The following is a 21,849-nucleotide window of genomic DNA, read 5'->3' as shown; positions in this document are numbered from 1 at the left end:
TGCACGCGAAAGCAGCAGAATAAGACTTTTTGTCTATGGGAGAACATGTTTCTGACATTATTTATGAAATGTACATATTTATTGCTTATTGATCTGGTCAGTCAGAATTAAATTATCTAACGGCATTTAGAGATAAAGCATATTTTTCTCATTTCTAGTTTTACCTCAGCAGCTTGACTGCGCTCATAGAAGCCAGATTATAATCGATGAACATAATATGGAGTGAGATCCTGTGTTAAATCAAGTTTTTGGAAATCTGGGAACTATTTCATAATTTTGCAGCTTGAAAATCTCTTAGAGGCTTGTATGAAACACTCACACATCTTTCTCTGTGACCCAAATGATCAGGCATCCCACACTTGTGGAAAACCAGAGGAGCTCAAACTTCACTAAACTGCAAAGATTCAAATTCAAAATGAGCAGTTTTACGCTGAGAGGCAGGAAGAGTCTTCTCTCTCCAGACTTGTGCTTTCATTCAGAGCGGCAGTGAGTGACTGCTGTCTTAATGAGTCAACCTTATGATACACTTTGTACATCAGCACCCATGTTCAGCATACTCGTATGCATATTGGCTGTATATAGATTACATATTATACAGCGGGATAAAACATTTGGTGTTTACATGTGCAACTGTCTGAAGTAAAAAGTACGGAGACACAACTAGCTTCCTTGCAGGCCTGAAATATACATTCATACATTAATGCATATTATGGAGAAGCATTGATTTAGGATGGACTTTGATAATGAACGGCAGCATAAGAGAAAGTATGGCTATCACCGGGGAATGTAAAGGCCAAGCACACAAAATAAACCTCATCTAGGACTGATAAAATGTCAACATTCACTATTTTGTTATTTTCATACACTTCTATTGCGGTTAAAGTCACACCACTGAGAGGAGGTGGTGGTGTTCTCCATGAGGTTAAATAACTTTTAAAACAGAAGACTTCGCAAAAGAGTCCAGATTAGAAGTAGTACATGACCTTCTTCCAAGAAATTACTTAAAGGGGTAAAACACAATAACAGTCGATATGGCAGAATATCAGCTGTAACCAGTGGAAGGTAAAAATCTAACCGAAAAGTTCAGTAAACACACTTCAGTTAAGGGCTGTGTGTGTCTGTGTGTCCTGGAAATGTTGAAAATAAAAAGTGAGCATGACACCAAAGCAAACATTTGGAACCAGAAAACCCCCGACAGTCTTTCAGATCTGATGGCAACTTCCATACTGCAGTTAAACAAAGAATAATTAGGCTTCCCAGCAGGAGAATACCAAAGGAGACAGCGTTAATGAAATCAGAAAAGGAAACAGAAAAGGTCTGAGGGATCAAAAGTGGAAGATATCTTTGTCTTGTATCCTCAGAGCGGACTGGACACCGTGTAAGGAAGACAGGACGGCGAAGAGATACAACTCACACTCACGAATTTCTGGAAAGAGAAGAGGAATGAAGGAGGGAAAGAAGATGAGGGGAAGATAAAAGGAGGAGGGAGGAAGAGAAAGACAAACATTGAGGAATCTCATAGAACAGACAGGAAAGCAAAGACGAATGAAAACATGGTAAAGACTGATTGGAATTGCAACTGGAACTTCATTTAATTACTTGTTTGGTCAGCTAAACATCAGAAAACAGTTACAAATTCCCATCATCATGTCCTAGAGCACAAGGTGACATCTTCAAATGTCTGGTTTTGACTGTCAAAAACCAAAGACATTCAATTTACTATAAGACAAGGAAATTCTCACTTTTTAGAGCCTGGAACCATTAAATGTTTGTAATTTTGCATGAATTTCAATGAAAAAATGCATGAAAAAATGACTAATCGTTGCAGCTGTAATGCAGATAGATCATAAAATAATAACCAAAAACAAAAACTTAAAAGAGGAGTTACATTTTATTATTGAAAGTCTTATGAAATGAACATTACAGTCGACATAAAGTCGACACTGCAGCTATATTCTAGAAATGGCAGCCAAGTTAGTGAGGGGACATGCAGTACAAATAATAATAAAGCAAACTACGATTTAGGAGTTAGCGATGTTTCCTAATACTAGAATTGCATTACGTTTTGTGTATTTTAAAGGCCCATATATGGAAGAAGACTGCAAACTAGGCTATATCAATACTGTGGTATGTGGCATTGGTTCATGCTATATACTCGTCCCTATACAAATAAACATCAGATAAAAATGTGTGAAAGATGAAAAATAAGGCCGTAAAAGCAGATGAAATGTGTGTGATGCTGAGAAATATCTTTAAAGCTGCTCAGCTGATAAAGAAGCAGAGGATTCCTATAAAGCAAATGGCATTATGTTTTCCATAATGAACAGTGATTGATGACTCTGATAACGTTTTAAGATCAGGACTGAAAGGTGGGGTCGTACCTTCCTCTTCGGATGTTTCTGGAATCGCAGTGAGGCAGGAACAAGATGGAGGGAGCAGACAAAACAGACAGTGAAGTAGAAAGACAGGTACGACTATCAACTTTATCATATGCGCAGGAAGCAGAAAAACATGCAATGAACCCAAGGCCTTAAAAGCAAAGCATTAAAGAGGCATTTAAAGTTTCTTTTATCTTTTGTTATCAAGGACGTCTGAAGCATCTATCCAGGCAGATTCGAAATATTCCATACAAATAAATCATGAGATCACGGCAAAAGACTACAGTCGTAGACGAGCATTTCAGTTTCTCTGCATCCTGCAGGCATGAGGCAAGACGGCATTTTAGAGCGTGCAAACTAACTGCAGAAAAAAGATTCAGTCGTGCGGAGAGGAACATGGAAAGAGTTTGTTATTTGGGATTGTTGGAAACCTACACAGCTTTAAAGCAGTTTTCACTCCGTGTTTTTGATGAATCAACTATAATCATTGAGTCTATAAAATATCCAGAAATGATGAGTAATGTCTCAGAGAACAAAGTGACGTCCGTCCCAAACCCAAAAGATCTTCAAATCACAATGATGGTGACGTGGTGACGTCTTCACCATGGGGTCTTGTTCGTCTGACTGACCCCAAAATATATACTTTACTATCGTAGAAAACCAAGAAATCCAGAAACTATTTACATTTGAAAATGTGAGCCAATTTTGCCTAAAAAAATACTCAAAATGATTAATCTATTTCTGTCAATTGATTGTTGATTATTTGACAGACTGTTTCAGCACTTGTCTAGTATTCAGCTCATTATATATATATATATATATGATATAAATGTTGCATCTACAGCCCACATAAAGTCTTACAGATTTGAGCAAATTAAAATAAATATCATACATATTGCAAAGTGGTGAAGCTCCTGCCATTCATCTCCTGCCATGGCGCGAATGCCATCAAAGAGCTTACTAGCTATGACGAAGGACTGATGAGGGTTTGTAAGTATGGATCATTAACGCTCTCCTTCGCTAACAAAACCCACAGACGGACACCCATCTACCGCACGTCCGCCAGCATCAATGATAAACCCACATGGTCTCCGGTTGCGAGTATGGATCAGACAACACGCAGAGGAGCATTCAGCAGCGAGCCGCAGGCATGTGTGTTAGCTGACAGAGGAACACAGCAGGCACACACAGATGGAGACATGCCAGAGCTCTTACTTAAATCCCCAGCCAGTGCCCCCCAGGACTATCGCTGCCACCAGAATTGCACCAGCAACCGAGCCTATTATGATATTGGTGCCACTGGGACCTGTTGGAGTGAAGGAGTCAACCAGTGAGGGGGGTGGGGTGGGGTGGGCGGGGAAATCATGTGAGAGTGCAGAGCACCAAAAATGACCAAACATGGTTATATGTTGCATCTCTGTTGACTGGAAAGCATCAAAAAGTGATGTTCAATGTGACCCAAAACACTTTCAGCCAACATGAAAAAGTAGAAGAAGATGTTATGATAACTGCTATAAAGTTTGAATTGTGATTTGACTCCTTGGTGTTAAAATATCCTTCCTCCCCCCCCCCCCCCATGTCCTACACCATTTATTTAAATACTCTCTCTAAAGAAAAGATACAGAAGATTATTGCTTTGAAAGATGCACAACAAGAAATAGTGCAACAAAATACAACCTGCAAATCACCAAATATGAAGCTCATTTTGCACATTTCTGTAAAATGAGCTTCATATTACTTATATGAAAGATTTCAAACCATTCTGCATGAACAAGTTGTACTTGACATACATACTTTAGTCTTTGTTGTTGTTTTGTGCATATTTCTATGTCATAGCAGGTTATTTTAGTGAGGAACAACTGAAACTGTTCCGTCTGTTGAAAGGACTATGTGGAGCCAACTGCTCAGCGTAGTCACCTTTGTGTTTCTCTGGGTCTGCCGGTGTGGGGATGATGATCGGGTCAAACACACTACAGTCCTTCCCAGTGTAGTCCGGATCACAGATGCACCTTATCTCGTTGCTGCAAGTCTGCGAAACAAAAAGACAAAATAACGAGAGGAAGCGTCGATATCTTTTCTCGTTTACTACCCACAAACCTGCGTTTCCAGCGGCAAAACTCAGTGACACACTCACCCCGTGGTGGGAGCAGACGCGTGAGGACGAGGAGCCCGGGCAGGTGCTCAGGTTGAAGGTGGTGACGGGGAGGCAGCGACGCTCAAAACACATCATGTTTGGCCCACATGGTGTCCCATCCTCCACATAGCCCATATCCAAGCCGTCATCCAGCACTGCATGGCCGCCCCTGTGGGTCAGATGGTCACATATAATCATCACTCAAGCGCTGTTTGGCAATTTTTACCTTTTTTGTCCCCATCTTTTCACTTTGATAATTCTTTTTTATTTTCAAGTGTTCACACATACTGTCGGTCACTCTCTTTGTGACTGCCAAAGCAATAAGATCCACAAATTCAAATTCAGTCATCTTTTTTTGAATGTAGTGAATCCAAATTATGTTAAGCAGCCTACTGTAATTGTTTAATCCTTCAAATTGCTGTTTAAACAAACCAAGAAGCCGAAGAAAAGCTGCCTCACCTGCAGTCCAGGTATCTGTTCTGATGGTGGATGGTCAGACTGGTGAGCCTCCCCTGAAGTTCACCAAACCTCGGCCTATCTGTCAGATTGGTGCACAGCAGTAAACCGCACAGGACGTCCCTGATGGAGACGGAAAAAAAACGATTTAATAATGACAAAAACTCAACTAATATGAGATTTGATAAAGCAAAAAAACAAGTGTATGTATCAATATGTATTTAATGAAGCCATGCTGTTCTCTCACTGCTTGTTGCACTGCACCCATCCCCGACCACTGGAGTCCGGACCACAGTTTCCTTTCTCTGTGCCCTCAGAATTCAGCTTTTCATAGCAGAACCTGTCGGCTGAGTCTGAGAAGAGAGAGCAGAGTGTTTAACTTGTACGACAACCAATGGCCTTGCTTTAACGGACGCTCGTCTCGGAAAATATAAAAGATTCTAAATGTGAGCCATGACATTTTAACCATCAAAGGGCCATGAATCATTTAGAAATAACGCTCAATATCCAATCCAAACCTACTGTAGCCCCACAGCGTCCTGCACTGGCCGTCTCTGGTCTTACAACGACCTCCATAACACCGACCCTGAGGAAAGAAAACAAGTTCTATTAAATGCAACAACCCGAAGCAGTAACAAACATTTAGCAACTCGCATGACTTTACCTGTCCAGCATCACACATGTAGCCATCCAGTTTGTGGACGTTATGAGGACACTGAAAGAGAGAGATTATTATCCGTCCCGTTCATCATGGTGGGGGGGGGTTTCAGATGTCAGATGTCTAAATTCTTTAGGCGTGTCTTTTACCTGGCTGGAGTCTCCCATGCAGGTCTCAGGGATGTCACAGTCGTTAACAGTTTCACGGCACGTCACCCCTCTCAGCTCGTACTGTCACAAAACACCCATAGAAGAAGACGGAAGGAGAAAAAGAAAGACATGAGGGGGGGGGGGCGGGGGTGTGGAACTGAGCAGGTGGGAGGATAAATAGTCCATCGGGGCCTTAATTAAGAAACAGCAACAAACTCTCCGGTTAAAGTGCTGCATCAAAGCGGCTCACCTTGCAGTCCCTGCAGCAGAGCCCGTTGCTGCACATGGCATTGTGGGTGAGGGTGCACTTCTTACAGCAGTTGGCTCCACTCCGTGCACACTCCTATGGGTAAGAGATGTTCATAGCACATCTGTAGGTCACGAGTATCAAGGTTTTTTAAACTTGCATAACTGACTACACTTACAATCCAACTACAATCTGACTAACTGCAAAGACAGAGGGGTTGTAAAGATAAATATTTAGTTTTGACTGTAAGTATTGGCTTCTAAAATTAGGTTTAAGGCCGAATTAAACCCAGCCCTAATACTCTTTGTGTATAAGACAAGCAATATAAAAGTAGTTCATTCAAATGTGCTCACCACGAGTGATCCACAGTCACATTCCTCTCCCAGCTCCACAAATCCATTCCCACACTCTGGTGGGTCAAACAACTGCAAGAGAAAAAACACAAGCAGGGTAACTATAGAGTGAAACAATACATATCACCAGAACGGACAATGAAAATACATTCAAACCAATTTAACTTTTGGTAAGAACAATCTAGGATGATGACCGACCATCTCTCACCTTGCTGGGCTTGTTGAAGAGACAGCTGCCTCCTCCCTGTTGGAGGAACCGCAGGTACTCATCTATACTGCAGCGAGAGAACTTCCTGGGCAGGTAGTAACTAATCAGTACAAAAAAAGAAACAGAAATCTCTCATTGCCATTTGTTGGCAACGTTTGCAATATTGCTAAAGCCTTCAAAAGTCTGAATAAATATGAAAACCTGTCAACAAAAATGCTGTTAATATTTTACACAGATGAAGTTTGGTACTTTTACGAGCTACATTTCATACTCATGTATGTCTTGTCGGTTAAATTTGACAAAATAAATTTGATGAGGTGTGAAATATGTCCGTCTTTGTTGCCACAGACTACTTGAGAAGTATTGCTTAGAGTGCTACAGGTGACTGATAAACTGATTCTAAATTAAAAGGTGCATACCCTGTGTCCTCCATGATACAGCCCAGCCATGGGTCTGGACACCTGCAGTCTCCTGGACACACACACACACACACACACACACACACACAGAATATTTCTGTTGTCAAGACAGTTGATGACTGTAAACAAAAAAAATGTTTCACTGCTCGAGGGAGCGGTTAGTGCAGCAGTTTTCTTTTCATCTGAGATATAACAGCAATTCCATTTAGAATGTTATCTGAAACAACCTGAAGATGCCTTGCTCAAATACGCGAATACTGCAGATAGGAATGTATGATTAAAACCAGTACCTAAAGTAACAAGGTTGTATGGCAAATTGCCTTTTTATGTCTCTGCGTTTCTGAATCGTGTCAAGAGAGATTGTCCTCCCGTGACTCCTTGTGTCTCAACCGATATCTGCAATGTATGTTAGTCTCACCTGCAGCCAGTCGCTCTTTGTTTCTCAGCATGCCAATGTTCTGGCCCAGGCTTTGACTCAATGTGATGGCCATGGGGCCCACACTGCCAAACTGAAGACACACATTATAAATCAAGTTAATGATATCGACAAGAGGGAAGAGAGACTGAATCGGCCTAAGTTCCCATGAGAATGATTAATTACTTCTGTAAATATCCATTTTCCAACACAATGATTTGTTGCTAATCTCTCTAATCTAATCTAAGTAAGGGACACAAGTCTCACCTCATTGATGCCTCCACCCCTGGTGACTGAGCAGATGCCCCCAATGTAGGCTGCCTCACTGCGGCTGCTCATGAACGTCCTCCCACTGTGGTGAAGACAGAGAAAGTTAATAATAGGAGCAGGAGGAGGAGGAAGACAGAGAAGAGAAAGAAGAAAAGGAGGAGGAAGAAGAAGAAGACAGAGAAGAGAAACAAGAAAAGGAGGAGGAAGAAGAAGACAAAGAAGAAGAAGAAGAAGAAGAAGAAGAAGAAGAAGAAGAAGACGGATAAAATGAAGAGTAAGACAGAGAAGAAGAAGTCTGAGGAAGAGCTAAAAACACGACCACCAGCTACAATCAGGAGATTGAACTAACGAGAAGAGGTGAACGGCGTCGCAGCGTTCCTTGATGCTCTCCTTCCTGTACTTCATGAAGTCGCGCAGGGTGAGCAAAGCGTCGTCGCCCACGGATATCCTGTTTTCAGAAGACCAGGTTTCCATGGCCACCAGGACGATGCGAGTGTTGAGCTGCTCCTTGTAGATCTGGAAACATCACAAGGAAAAAAACACGGAAAATGTATCTCTCGACAGTTACTTACCATCATCCCTCAGAACAATTGAAGCAATAACCGATTACAACACATTATAACAGAAAGGATTGAAAGAACAATAAAGAATAACCAAGTATAAATTAAAGAATAAACGTGTGTGGAAGTGAATAACATAGTAATCAGAAGTGTCCTCTTAGCCCTATTTCTTTCCATCCATCGGGAGAAGAGTAAAAAAATAAACTACTGGAAGAAATTCAGATCCGAAGGGGTTAACTGGGAGATAGATATTGCAGATGATGGAGACAGTAGAATCCATCTCTACTCTAGACGTGCGAGTGGGAGACGGCAGGCAGCAGTCGGTTGCCATGGAAACCAGCATCCCTGTGTTTGCCAGTGAAGGGTTTCCCATGCCGGTGCTATACATATATACACAGCCACACATACATAAACAGGTCATTATACAACATATCAAATGGACAAAGTAAGAAATAGCCATTCAAATTAGTCACGTAAAAATACCCTGTTAGATGATGGTGGAGGATTCAATAGATGAAAGCAAATAGTTGACATTTAGAAAAGATGGTTAAAAACAAAACAGACGGTAAAACAGCTTGTTGGCTTTTTGTGGATAAGCGATGGCAGCTGTCCCACTCAGGAAAGTTTCATCTATAGAGAATAAAGCTCCGAATTGTGGCAACTGCCTTTAGTAAGCTCAAGAGACTCCCTATAATAGAGTCACTATGAAGGGGTGCCATGTTTAAAAAAAATAAATAGAAGATGATAGGAAGAGATCATAGTCAACTCCTCAACAGTATTTCCACTCACCGCGTCGGCCATGTTCACCACCGCTTTGGCAAAGTTCTTCGTCTGAGTGGACGACCGACGAAGCTGCACGAACTAACAAGAGGAGAGAAACGTTACTGCGTTACTGCCTTTCATCTTTTTTCTGTGCCGATTATAAAGTCTCATCAGCGGATTAAAATCCCTATTTTAATGAAAGTCACGCTCACTTCTTATTAATGCCTTCATGCAGCACTTACAGGGTTAAGGAAACGAAAAAGCTTCACACCTACCAGCTCATGGTCGTTGACCACCATCAGCTCGATGTACTTGGTCTCCGTCTGGACGGTGCGCTGGCCTCGCCGCACCTGGAGGGGGCAAAAGAAATCCACACAGACCTTTGAGCCCGCTGTCATAATCACCTTCACACAAGACGAACAGACACACATAAACACAATGCGCACATAGACACACAAACCCAGCAGGTGAAGCACACACGCGCACGTGCACGCGCTAATGCTTGTGAAACTCTAGTCTTTGTCCTTGAGAGGGAAACACAACTTTGAAAGCAACAGTCATTCTTTCATTAAGCAGAATATTGAAAACATAATTTGCAGCTTCTGTATCCAACGACTTTAGGAGTCTAACAAGAAAGAAAACTACTTTTAAAGCCTGTGAAAACTTCTAATCTTTTTCTCGGTAGCATTGACTATTCGTGACTAAATAAGTGACAAATAAACATAGTTAGGTATTATTTCGTAAGATTTCATCACTCTGAAGCAAACGACCCAACAACTGTCTCACATGTTGTTCAATTCTAATTGGTGCCACATTTTTCAACTGAGCTCAGCCCATTTAAAACCAGTGAGAAGAGAACAGACAGAAACGAATGTTGACGGGTCAACATGGATGCAGCAGCGGCTAACCATCACCCTCAATATGCTTTACATCAGAAATGTGTAGTACAAGAATGATCGACAATTAATCGGTTGGTATCAGTTGAGTAATATTCTCAGATTTTAGAAAGCTCCTCCAGATGTACGACACCCCTCGCTCTCTTTTCTTACTTATCTTATTAGCATGAAAGCTGAGACAAGCTATCAGCATTAGTGTGGAAATGTGGCATCATCTGACACACGTCTCTGTAAAATAATAATTGGGTTTGCATTATCTCAACTCAACTCATGGTGACACTTTCTGTAAATGATGTGACATGTTGCTGGCGGGCCATCTGTCTGCGTACATGGAGGTGTGTTGTGAGAAAGAGACTCATAGAGGCCGTCTGGAAACTAACTTGTCTTTTTGAGCGTCTCAAGACTTCTGTAAAAGCAGGCTTCTCCTCTTCAGACCAGTTGTCTCCATCCTTCAGTTCACCGGCTGTAGGCCCCTCGGGCTCGGTGCTGTTCAAGGAGCATCCTGGGAAAGTAAGTGAGAGTAAAAGTGGCTAGTCATCAGTCCGGGGATGGATGTAACCATGTATTTTAGTCTACTGATCTGCAGAAGAAATCAATATTACACAGCCGGCGGAGGAGAGAGGAGGAAGGGGGAGAGTATAACTGGCCAAATGGGAGGGAGGTAGAGAGAGAGAGGGGAGAGGAGGAACGGTAGGGGTTGGGTAACAGGAAGGAGGAGTGTCAGGGACAAAGAGGAGAGGCAGCAAAGAGGCAGCCAAATGAGACATTTAGTGCAAGGGCGAGGAGGGCAGCTGGACAACCTGAGGAGGACGCTGTACACTGCAGTGTGTGTGTGTGTGTGTGAGAGAGAGACAGAGAGAGAAAAAAGCAACCAAAAAGCAGACTTGTATTACATAACACTTGATTGTTTTAGATCCATGCAATGTCAAGGACAAGGCTGAACATGTCATCTTCAGACAAGTAGCGGCAAGCAGCCTTTTGGCTCATCGGTAACAAGCTGCATCCTGCCAGGATTCATCAAATCTGATCTGTTAACAAAGTTTTGTCAGAATCAAGACAGTGTGAGATGTCTATAATTTGTATTATAGCTGGATTTGCGCAGCAGGTATGTTGTCACTGAGGATTAGGAATCAGAGGGTGAACCAGACGGGGATTTTGTATTCATCAAACCTTTATCGTTGCATCAGGAGGGACTAAAATACTTTTGGTTGCAGGGAAAAGTAACTGTGAGAAGTCTCGGGTGTGCAGTTTTACAGTGATCCTACCTGGACAGGGAGGTGGGAAGAGGTCAATGTCCGGCATACGATACACAATGTGGTCGTTCTGCACGGTGTCCTTAACAGACAAGAGAGACAAAGAGAGAGACAAAGAGACAGAGAGAGAGAGAGAGAGAGACAGAGAGAGAGACAGAGACAAAGAGAGAGAGAGAGAGAGAGACAGAGACAGAGACACAGAGAGCGAGAGAGAAGGGAGAAATAAATTGCTTTACTATTTGACATAACTTTATTAAAAGTCATGTCACTGAGTTTAGAGAAAAAGAGTAAAAGAGTTTTTACATTAGAACTTATTTCCTTAGCTGCATGTTTTGAAATTATGACTCAATTTAACGCAACTTTAATTGCCTGAATCTTCTTTGCATCTTTCTTATTTCGGAAGATTTGAACTATAAACGCTTTGAGTTCAGCATCCATGTTTGTCTGAACCGGAAAGAGAGATACAGATATGAACATTTAATTTAAGTAAAACTTCACCTCAAGCCAAACGGAAACCTTAGTCAGACCTCAGCAGACAGTGAAACACATTATAAAGTATTTCACATTTGTATACGTTTTCAATAACACATGCATAAAATAGTTGTTTTATTTAAGTTGTGATTTATCATGTATACATCTCTTTGAAATGGCTGGTTTACCTGTTCAAGATAATACAATGTATTATCAGGTTGGTCATTACTTAAGAAGTCGTTCCTTTTTTTTCTGTGGTCCTTTTTATGAAAGAAAATTTACCTTTTTTGTTATTTTTGGTAGTTGACTATTCCAGGAATAAGGAATGAGAAGTGAAAATTTTTTTTAAGTAAAACTTCACCAAAAGCCTCATATCAGACAGCAGCAGATTGGGGATCAGGTCAGAATAAAATCAGGCTTTGGTCTTTAAAAAGGTGTACCAGGCTCTGATCAACTGAAGTGAAAATGCAGAACTATTCTCTGTGAAAGAGCATGAATATGTAGACCTGAACATATACTAGCTATATCAACATACAAGCAATGAAATTACCTCTTCTCATCCTAAGCTTCTCTGCGTGAAAAAGCGCTGCCGTGTCTTCTGAAGTGCAGATGGTTCACGGGAAGCAAAGTGCTCTGATGCATAATGAATCAATCATTGGGCTGTCATAGTGGCAATAACACGGCTGGACACTGTGGTACACTTGAGCTCGGGATGAATACTTTATGAAAATGAGCTATCTGAGATAGAGCCGAGGAGAGAGCGAGAGGAGGGAGTGAAGGATTTTAAAGATGAGCTGGGAGGCTATTGATCCATCTCTCCAGTCTATGTAATAAAGCTGTACTTCGATTACTGGTGGTTCTTAATGGGAAAAAAAGCTCAGCCTCTTCCACTCTAAACACTTTCTCCCCACTCCCTCTGGTCACTCTCCTTTACTTCCATTTCTTTTTAATACTAGATCTATTCTACAATCAAATCAGAGTATTTCTTTTAAAGATCTAAAAAGCTTCTTTTGTATTCATTCATTTGAAATTTCTCCTCTCTCCCTGTATCTGTGTGAGACGATGTCTCCCTCATATATGAGACAGGAGATGTGTTTCAGTGGTGGTGGATTGTGTGTCAACTCAATACCTTCCATACAGCAGCTCAGAGATAGAGTAACACTGTCTGGACTGACGGTAAGTCATTGACACTGGAGAGAGAAAGTGAGACTGTGGTTATATTTTGCTGAGTTTGAATGATTGCTGCCAGTTTTGGGAGATTTGTTTTTGTTGCCACAACCCTGTTGCTGCCTCAGTTTGATGCCAAGAAATTTGATATGCCTGTGTTTACTACTAATTATACTAGTTGATACTCCCTGCTAAGTTTCTCCTCCCTGACTCACCTCTCCACTGCCAACAGGTTCAATCCCGTAGGTGAAGTTTCCGTCAGAAAACATCCCCCTGAAAAAAAACAACACAGCAGCATGTTACAGTTTGTCTGGGGAATAGGCTTAAGAAAATAGATTTTTTTACTTGTTGATGCTTAATGAGCCGTCTAATGTGTTGTATGCACATTTAAAGCAAGTCTTCAAACATTAGAACCACTTAAAAACACCAAACTTTGGGTCCTGACAGACTAGATTCTAAGTGACACAGTCCTGGACTCACCGGAGGCCGTGGCAGGTGGACAGAGCAGCCCAGGAGCCCGGCAGCCCTCGCACGCGCCCATGGTAGTAGCAGTGCTCGCCTCCCTGGAAACAGACCATAGATGACAGTGAGACAATGAACCCTCCATCATCCAGTAACACGTTTCACGTCACATTTCAGAAAATGAAACCAACACTGACTGTGAACCCCCTGATCTCCTGGCCCCTAAACAGAAGAAAGGGCAGGTATTTACTGTCGACCTGATGGGATCGACTGAAGGATATCAGTGACTACTGTCAACTTAGCGTCTGAGGAAACCTACACCTACAGCGGCTGCAGCTGAGTTGAGTTCCACCGAGGACAAGCTGTGTGTGTACAGTGTGTGTGTGTACAGTGTGTGTGTGTGTTTGTTTGGGTGATGGGGAGAGCAATTTACGTGCGAGGACAGGGGTCAAATGGGTTTCAATGTAGAGTCAAGTCGGTGTAAGCGTGCACTCTTTTCCTTCAAACAACACAGATTTTCAGAAGTAAGTCAGTTCTGTGCATGCATTGACCATGAAATTGTATTCAATGTATTAAAGTGTATTATAGTAAAGTATTAAAACTCATTGTTCTGATTTAATGAGTGACTTTGGCAACAAACTACCCAATGGCAACAATTTTAGTTTCCTGCAGCACAAAATCAAAGAATATCACAGTCGTATCTCAAGGTTACAGTGTGTGTAAGTTGATACTGACTTGACACTAGACATCAGAGGACGACTGTGCCTCTCGCTTACGTGTTTTTAAGTCAGAAACTCTGTGGAGAGCCCTTTTAATATCGGATAAAATGACAAACTTTCCTTTCAGTTTGGCAGAACTGTTGTAGGGTGTTAACAGTACAACTCACCCCCAGATAACTTCACCAGATTCTTTATAATCCCCTGAAAGGCTTCGACTGGATGATCAAGTTTTGAATATAGTGTTTCCACACTGCCTCTCACAGTACAGGAACGATCCGATTACAACAATTGGAGAGGAGACTTGCCGACAGTCAAGCAGCCACTGCATGTTTAAATGTGTGAGCTGGTATAAATTGTTAAAATTGTCTTAAAAAGACAGAATTACACTCCGGAGAGGATTTTCTTATAATCAAGCAGGATTCATCTAAGTGGATGGAGATTACAGTGGAGTGTGTGTGTGTGTGTGCCAGCTTCAGGTGTTTGTAATGAACCCCAATAAGTAATATCTGCCACCTGAGCCTGTTGTTGTCTGATACGGCTGATGGACCAAAAAGAAAAAGAGGCGACGTGGATACGCTGCTCTTTATGCTTGGTCAACCTTTACTCTGAGCTGCCACTTAAACCTGAAAAAATCTCCTGGATGCCCTGTCCAATCAAGTACGACCTCGCAAAAATGAATCCGTGTCCACCAAACATGATGTGTTCGATCTCAGAGGACACGCAGTGCTGGTAGTGTTAATGCATTGTGTCTGTTTTGGTGTTTTACACTGATCTGATTACACGAAGGAAGCGGTTAAAAATTGCAAACCTTAAAAGGCTTTAATTGATTTTACACCAGGTCCACGTGACACAATTAAGGGACGAGGCCTCCACTTACTGACTGGCACAAATATGCTTCATTCTTGGGGGATGAAATCAAAACAAAAGTAAGATTCAAAGTCACTACAACCGCCCTCCTGCAATTGTAATTGGTCGGACATTTATCTCAATTCCTCTTATTTATGTGGGATGTAGAGGTCACAAGCAATGTCGCCACAAAAATATTCATTACAAATACAAAAACACTAAATACAAATAAACACATACATCATTTAAGAAGTTATGCATGTCTAATAATTAGCTGTCAATCATAATTCAGTATTTTTCATAGAGTTCATTTCGTTTCAGTGCCAGTTCATCTGTTGAGGAAGATAAGGACTTCAATCATTCATACCGAATAGTGAGACAGCCCACAGCACTTAGTCCAGGGCAAGATAATAAATAAATAAAAAGGTAGGATTACAAGGCTAAATGGAGGAAATCTAATTGCCTAACACAGCAGACACACACCGACTGATTGTGCTTTTCAGCAAGATGTATGTACTTCAAATAATGGCCACTCACACACGCAAATAAAACCATGTTGAATCAGAAAATCATGGATTAAACATGAAACATCATCAGGGACAGGTAAGCAGGACACTACATTAGAAGTGACTATACGTTTGAAATAGAAACTGCTTGCAAGCACAAATAAAAGGCAAATAAACAGTTACGTCCCGGAGAGACAAGATGAAATGTGACAGTAGAAACTAACTGAATTAGAAAAGCTGGAGTTTACATGCTGTCTGGACTTTGACTCAGCATTGTTGAGCCGAGAGGACCGGCGTTAAGGTAATGAAACAATAGGAGCTAATGTAAAGTGAAAGGAAGACTAGATGGAACAAAAGAGTTAGTGAGGAATATTAGACGCCATCAAAAAGAGTTTGTTGGCACTCAAAACCGATTTAGAAATTTCAGAAAATAAAAAGTAAGGAATTGAAGTGCGAGTATTCAGCGGCACAATAAAACATGTATACAACAGCTCCTATCAATTCCAGCACATCCCCGTCACTAATTCAATTCCTCTTTTATTCGTGTGTCATTGAGATTCAATCCGACCGAGCCGGTCACCAGCTCAATGCAAGAGCATAGATCCACAGGGACCAATAAAGAAAGCGACGATCAAAGCAGGAGGAATTTATTGGCACGTCAATAAAACTAAATGAATAAAAAGGTGGAGATGGTGGGGGAGTGGGAGGGGGCTACATACACCGGGTTCTCAGTCCAACATGCAGAGAATTAAAATGTGCGCATTGCTATTGTGTAGCGATCGCTCTTGAGAATGAAAGAAATGCCCCAGGACTTAGCTTCCCAAACATCTTACTAATTTATAGTTTGTCAAAATGAGTCTTCATTTAAGTTTTACAAAACATGCATCAACATTTATGTTTTATAATTTAGCTCTTACATAATCTGCATCTATCTTTTTATATAATATAACATTACATTGGTAGATAAATAATGAAATTCATATTTTTCCACCCCCTGCACACATTGTCCCTTGATTTGTTTGGTTTAGACCTTTGCAAATAAACTCATTAATTGCTCAATATTACACATCTGGTTCCAAAGGACAGGCCACACTGTGGTTGTAAGATTTGGTTTAGTTGGTTTCTGTAAATGGACATGATTTGAATTCCCCTCACGACACAATAGACCAACACTACTGCTGCTGCTGCTGCTGCTGACTGCTAGTACCCATGGAAACCATGTACTGATTGGTCAGGTGGTCGTTGGCAGAGATAAAGAGAGTAAAAGAGAGACAGAGAGAGAAAGAGAGAGGGAGCGACAGAGACTGAAATAAAGCAGAGGATACAGACAGAAAGAGGCCGTCTCTACCAGATGTTCTTGAGTCTAGTAAAGAAACTAGACTATAATATTATTATAGGACAGTTTGCTCAATTTCATAAGGCACAACAGAGAGGACGACATCAACAATTCAATCAGCAGCCAGAGAGCTGTTTTTGGATGCAAAATATTCAGAATGATGTGCGGATTGAAGAAACCAGAGAATGCAGCAAAACACATGAGCTAACAGTCGGCTGAAGCGGAACATCTTCATAGCAGTTTACACAAGCCCCTATACATTCAAAAACATTTTAATTTCAATTCATTTCTGCCTGAGTTGAAGGATAAAAACGCACTGCTGCGATTGGTTCAGGGGGATACACCAGGATGCCAGCATTTCTCAAAAGTTTATTTAAACGACATTTTGGGAAACACGCTTATCATTTTCTTCAGAGTTAGATACGAAAATTGATACCACTCTCGTGTTTGTATGTTAAATATGATGCCACAGCCAGCAGCTGATTAGCTTAACTTAGCACAACTACTGGAAACAGCTGCCCTGGTTCAGTGCAAAAGGTAAAAAAGTATCAAATCAAACAATAAAATATGTTAACTAGTGAGGTTTAGAGGTGCTTTAAGGTAGATTTTGTTACGTTTGGACATAACGGGACGAGCAGTTTTCCCAGTTTCCAATCTTTATGTTAAGCTAAGCTAACCTGCTGCTAGCTTTAGCATCGCATTTACTGGACGCCAATTTATATTCCCTAGGATGGCGAAGACATAACCCACCCTACTCTGCCTCTGATTGGCTAGTTCTCGGTGCCTTCGTTGGTTGGGTTGGTTAGGTTTAGGCATGAGGAGCGAGACAGGTTAGGGTAAGAATATCAGGGTAAGAATATAAGAAGCAGGGTAGGGCGAGCCATGCCTTTGCCATCCTAGAAAAATAAGACAGTAGAGAGTGGTAACACTCTTCTCATTCAACTTTCGGCAAGAAAACAAACAAGTGTATTTCTCAACAGGTCAAACTATTTCTATGCGAGACTTACCATATTCTGTGACAGCTGCCCATTCTCATCATAGTGACGCTCCACGTAGTCTGTAGAGAGCAGATTGCTGAAAAAAAAAAAAGTGAGAAAAGCATTAATCACTCAAACACTTAGTTTCATCCTGAATTCAATAATTGTTTGAAAAAGCAAGATTGCAGCACTGTGTGACTACTGGCACCAATTATGGGTCATTATTCTAGACAGCCATTTAACAGAATAACATTACAAGTCAGACATTATGACTTGCATGAGTCTAGATCAACAAACGGCTGATTCATAAGTGAAAACCAAAAAGTGTATAGATTCATTTATTCTAAGTGCTTAGAAAGCCAGTGAAAGGTATTAGATCAACGCAGTCCATTATAGCTAAATGTGTGGGGTGAGAAGAGGGGGAGGGGAGGGGAGGAATGTATACATTCAGCCTGCAGCCAGTCCGTTTAATGCCAACACACAGGATGTACAGTACAGACTTTAGGTGGGCGGGACAGACGAGTGAAGGAAGAAAGGCAGTAAGCGTGTGCATGCGAGTATGGTCATGTCCGTGACTGCTGTAAACACGCCCTTAAACATACTGTGGTTTGGTGCCTCAATGGTGCAGATGTGTGAATGCTTTGCATTAGGCATGTGCTGACTTACTGGTTGAGTTCCAGGTCAAGGATGAAGGACGCGCCAAAGGCCTCCACCAAGAAGCTGCTCTGGGCCAGATGGACGGGCTAGGGGAGGAATGGAGGGAGGAGAAGTTGGAGTGAGATTTACATTTGATTAAAATTACTGAGATACCAAAGTAAGAAGCAACAAAAACTCAAACTAAATCCGATTGATTATGTCTGTCTGTTAATGGCAGTTTTACAGGTTTGTTCACTACAGTAAATCAATTTAATCATTAGAAATGAATTGCCTTATTTGACCAATTTCAAGTTTGCTATGCTGTGTTCTGATGTAATAATCCTTATGATACACCGACTTTGTGGTTTGTATGCAAGAACACCTGGTATTAAAACTCTCATTATCTCATTTGTGCCCACATTGTGATCGCATCTCAATATTCGGATTAGTTACGCAGGGCTGTCAGAATACTTAAATGCTACTACCTGTAGCTTTTGGAGTAGTAATGCTACAATACTTGCGCTAACAGACGTCAATCAAACGGTAACCTTATAATTCCACAGGCCATTACACTTTACAAGAGACTGTCAACATTTTTTTTTTAAACAATCGTTATGTTTTTAAGGTGTTCCAAAAACATGCAGGTGCTGCATGTACAGAGTCTACATCTCTCTTAGTCACGGTCATGCATTAATATTTGTGCATTGATTGCTAGTATATGTCGCATGGTGCTGTCTACTACTTACAGTGATGAACAGAAAATATACATAAAGAAGTACTTGGATGTCTAGAGCTTACTTTCAGATCGATAACCGCTGCATCTCTAGTTCATATCTCTGCATGATGTTGGTCCCAGACGCTGACTCAAACAAATAACTCACTAATTTGTCAGGTATTTCATGTTTTCAGGAACAAATGTGACAGAATATGATAAATAGAAAGTGAAGGAGGGAAGAAGATTGATGGATGTTTAATATGAAATAACTTAAAGACACAGAGACCAAAACAACAAAGAAACATAAGAAAAGGACGCTCTATTTTGGGAACCTCTCTCTGAAGGCGGGATAGCCTCGTCCATCCCTGAGGCTTTTTAGGATAAAACTGGGTGTTGGGGCTCATCAGCTCAGTCTCATCCACAGAGCTCTGTGGTGGCTCCCAGCACTACTTACTGGCCAAGCTAAAAGGAAGGTCTCATTAGTATTGCCATGCACTCTCTGCAAACCACTTAGTATCAATCTAAACCTCCGCCGGGTCCATATACAGTACAATAAAAAGCCCACAATGGTGCCTGTGAGCAGAAATAAGAAAGCTGCATCAGCTGCTCTGACTGTGGTGACGGTTAATTGTATTCCTTTTTTATTATTTAAACATAAAAGCCCAAATATTCCACTGACACACCATACAGTATCTCAAGTCAAGACACGGACTCATATGGTCTATAGACACAAATAGGATGTCAACAAAAAAATATATATAGTTACCCAACTCCATTTTAAAGTATTAATGCTAAATAGTTGCCATCTTCTCAAGTATGAGTACAAGCTAATTGATGTTGCTAAAACGCCTAAACATTGACTAAGTTTAACCTTAATCTTAGTTTGTAGTAAAACCTTAAATGAGCAACAAGGACCATAGGAAAGACATTTCATGTCAGGCCATCGTATCTCTCTGTTGAAAGAACCACTCAGAATTTAAACCTGCTTTTTTTAATTTTTTGGGCCTTTTTGTGTTCTTAAATTGACAAATGGACATCCAACAGTCACTCTACTTCTAGCTCCTTAGTTAAATGCTCCACTGTGTGCACCATCTAGTCACTAACTGTGTGACAGCAGTCAGCCTTCTCCATGAACATCAAGCACACCACCTCCTAGAGGGCTTCTACAGTCTCAGGTACGCGAGGTCCTGAGATGGCACGCTGTCCTCCGAGGGTAGCTGAAGGGCAGACCTGTGTCATATCCACTGACAGGCCTGCAGCTGACTGACAGGCAGCGTTTATAAGGTAACGAGAGAGGACAGGTAGAGGTGAGAAATATAATCTAATGGACTGGAAAGGAGGAGGCAGCTAGAGGAGGGGGTGGTGGGCTGACTTTTTTTGAATGTCCTGTTATGGCCCGGGCGAGCTGGGCGTCATGTGGGGGGGGGGGGGGGTGTCACAGAGTGGGGTAGACAGACACATGACCTCAAAAGAGATGACAAACAGGGGTGAGTCAGGCCGAGACAGAGTACAGGTGAAGGTTAGGGGTGGATCCATTTTCTAGAGACTTACACAACAATGTTTATCTCTCTGTTCTCGCTTTTCAACTCTTTTATCCATCTATTTATTATGCAATATTTTTTAGATATTCGTTGTTAGAATTTAAGGTTATCAGAGTGGGGGTACATACAGAACCTGTACAGTACATGTTGGTATGTGGCTGTACTAAATAGTCAAGAGTGTAACTTTAAAGAATATAGTAAAAGCAATTAAAAAAAAGTATCACAAAAAACAGCTAAGTTAAGAGCCAGGACAAACTATCTCGCAAAATAACACCCATTTACTGAGACCTTGTTCACAACAACAACTTTTAGGAACATGTAGAAACCGAGATTAAATGAAGGGGTATAATAGCTAAATACGTGTGCAGCTAAAACTCACCTGCGCTTCGGCTGTGTAGTTTTTGACTCGAGTGTTTAGGCGGCTGTGGAGCAGCTCCTCCTGGGAGTGGATCTGTTGCAGGAGCTGCTTGGGCTTAACGACCTCTTCTGCAGGCGGCAGCCTTCCTTCCAGACTGACCCGTTCCCTCAGACCTGCAAGAGGCCATGAGGAGGTTCAGTGCACAGCCAGCATGAGTCAAAGTGGGGGGGGGGTCTATGGATCTGGATGCGAGGTTAAATGTCTTATTTCTGCAGAATTCAACAGCTGATGGCGAGCTGCTTGCTGGCACCAATGCAACAATAACACGGTCCTTGTTATTGCACCGGTTGAGTGGATGCGATAACTGACAGAAAACATACATTTTATTTGTTTTTTCCCCCCCAATGATGGATCGGTTGCATGTGATACACTAAATAATAACATGAAAGAAAAGCGTCGGAGCGTCTTACCTGTCACGGCGCACCGTGCACACACTGCAGCGAACAGCAGGCACCTCACAGCGAGCATGATGCTCACATAGTCCCAGGGATGTCCTCGGTGTAGCGCCGTTAAATGAGCCGATAGGAGTCGTGCGCGGAGCTGCAGTAGGACTGTTGTTGACAGTGAAGACAAACAGAACAGCGGGGTTCCTTTAAACGCGGCGCCCGCATTTCTCAACCCCTCTCCGCCTGAAGCGAGTTAAAAGCCCCCTGGCGAGGCTCCGCTGCTCGGCTTCAGCAGCATGGTGTGTGTCGGTGTCGGCATCATCACACACACACTCCTCTATCGGTCTGACGATACTGGACTTGATTGAAGCAATGAGGCTGCGCGCGGAGCAGTGGACAGGGAAATAAGGGGCACGTGGGGTTTGGCGGCACACTCACGCTCTTTGGCCAAAACTCAGGTCCGGGTAACCCCGATAGTAGACTTCACCAACTAAAGAATGAATAACAACAT

At 41.8% G+C, this 21,849-nt stretch overlaps 1 protein-coding gene across 2 annotated transcripts; it reads right to left on the bottom strand.

Moving 5' to 3' along the window:
* Positions 1-1,585: 1,585 nt before the first annotated feature.
* Positions 1,586-21,653, bottom strand: adam11 (ADAM metallopeptidase domain 11). 2 transcript variants are annotated; one of them, XM_079182005.1, is made up of 26 exons: positions 21,363-21,653; positions 20,914-21,065; positions 18,309-18,385; positions 17,673-17,739; positions 13,277-13,359; positions 13,012-13,069; positions 11,171-11,240; positions 10,286-10,407; positions 9,285-9,359; positions 9,037-9,108; positions 8,037-8,203; positions 7,685-7,769; positions 7,421-7,511; positions 7,003-7,054; positions 6,584-6,683; positions 6,376-6,447; positions 6,026-6,118; positions 5,776-5,856; positions 5,633-5,683; positions 5,491-5,554; positions 5,216-5,321; positions 4,972-5,091; positions 4,513-4,681; positions 4,296-4,407; positions 3,594-3,684; positions 1,586-2,399 (listed from the first exon to the last, which is right to left on the bottom strand). In XM_079182005.1, the coding sequence occupies exons 1-26, from the start codon at positions 21,418-21,420 to the stop codon at positions 2,357-2,359; spliced, it is 2,331 nt and encodes a 776-aa protein (XP_079038131.1). In that variant the 5' UTR covers positions 21,421-21,653; the 3' UTR covers positions 1,586-2,356. The 2 variants fall into 2 exon arrangements, with proteins under 2 accessions (XP_079038131.1, XP_079038130.1); XM_079182004.1 differs by lacking the exon at positions 3,594-3,684.
* Positions 21,654-21,849: the final 196 nt, after the last annotated feature.

Source organism: Pholis gunnellus, assembly GCF_910591455.1.
Source record: "Pholis gunnellus genome assembly, chromosome: 21".
In the NCBI taxonomy this organism is placed as follows: Eukaryota; Metazoa; Chordata; class Actinopteri; order Perciformes; family Pholidae; genus Pholis; species Pholis gunnellus.
Note: the sequence above shows the minus strand (reverse complement) of the source record. Positions and strands in the feature narration are given on the sequence as shown.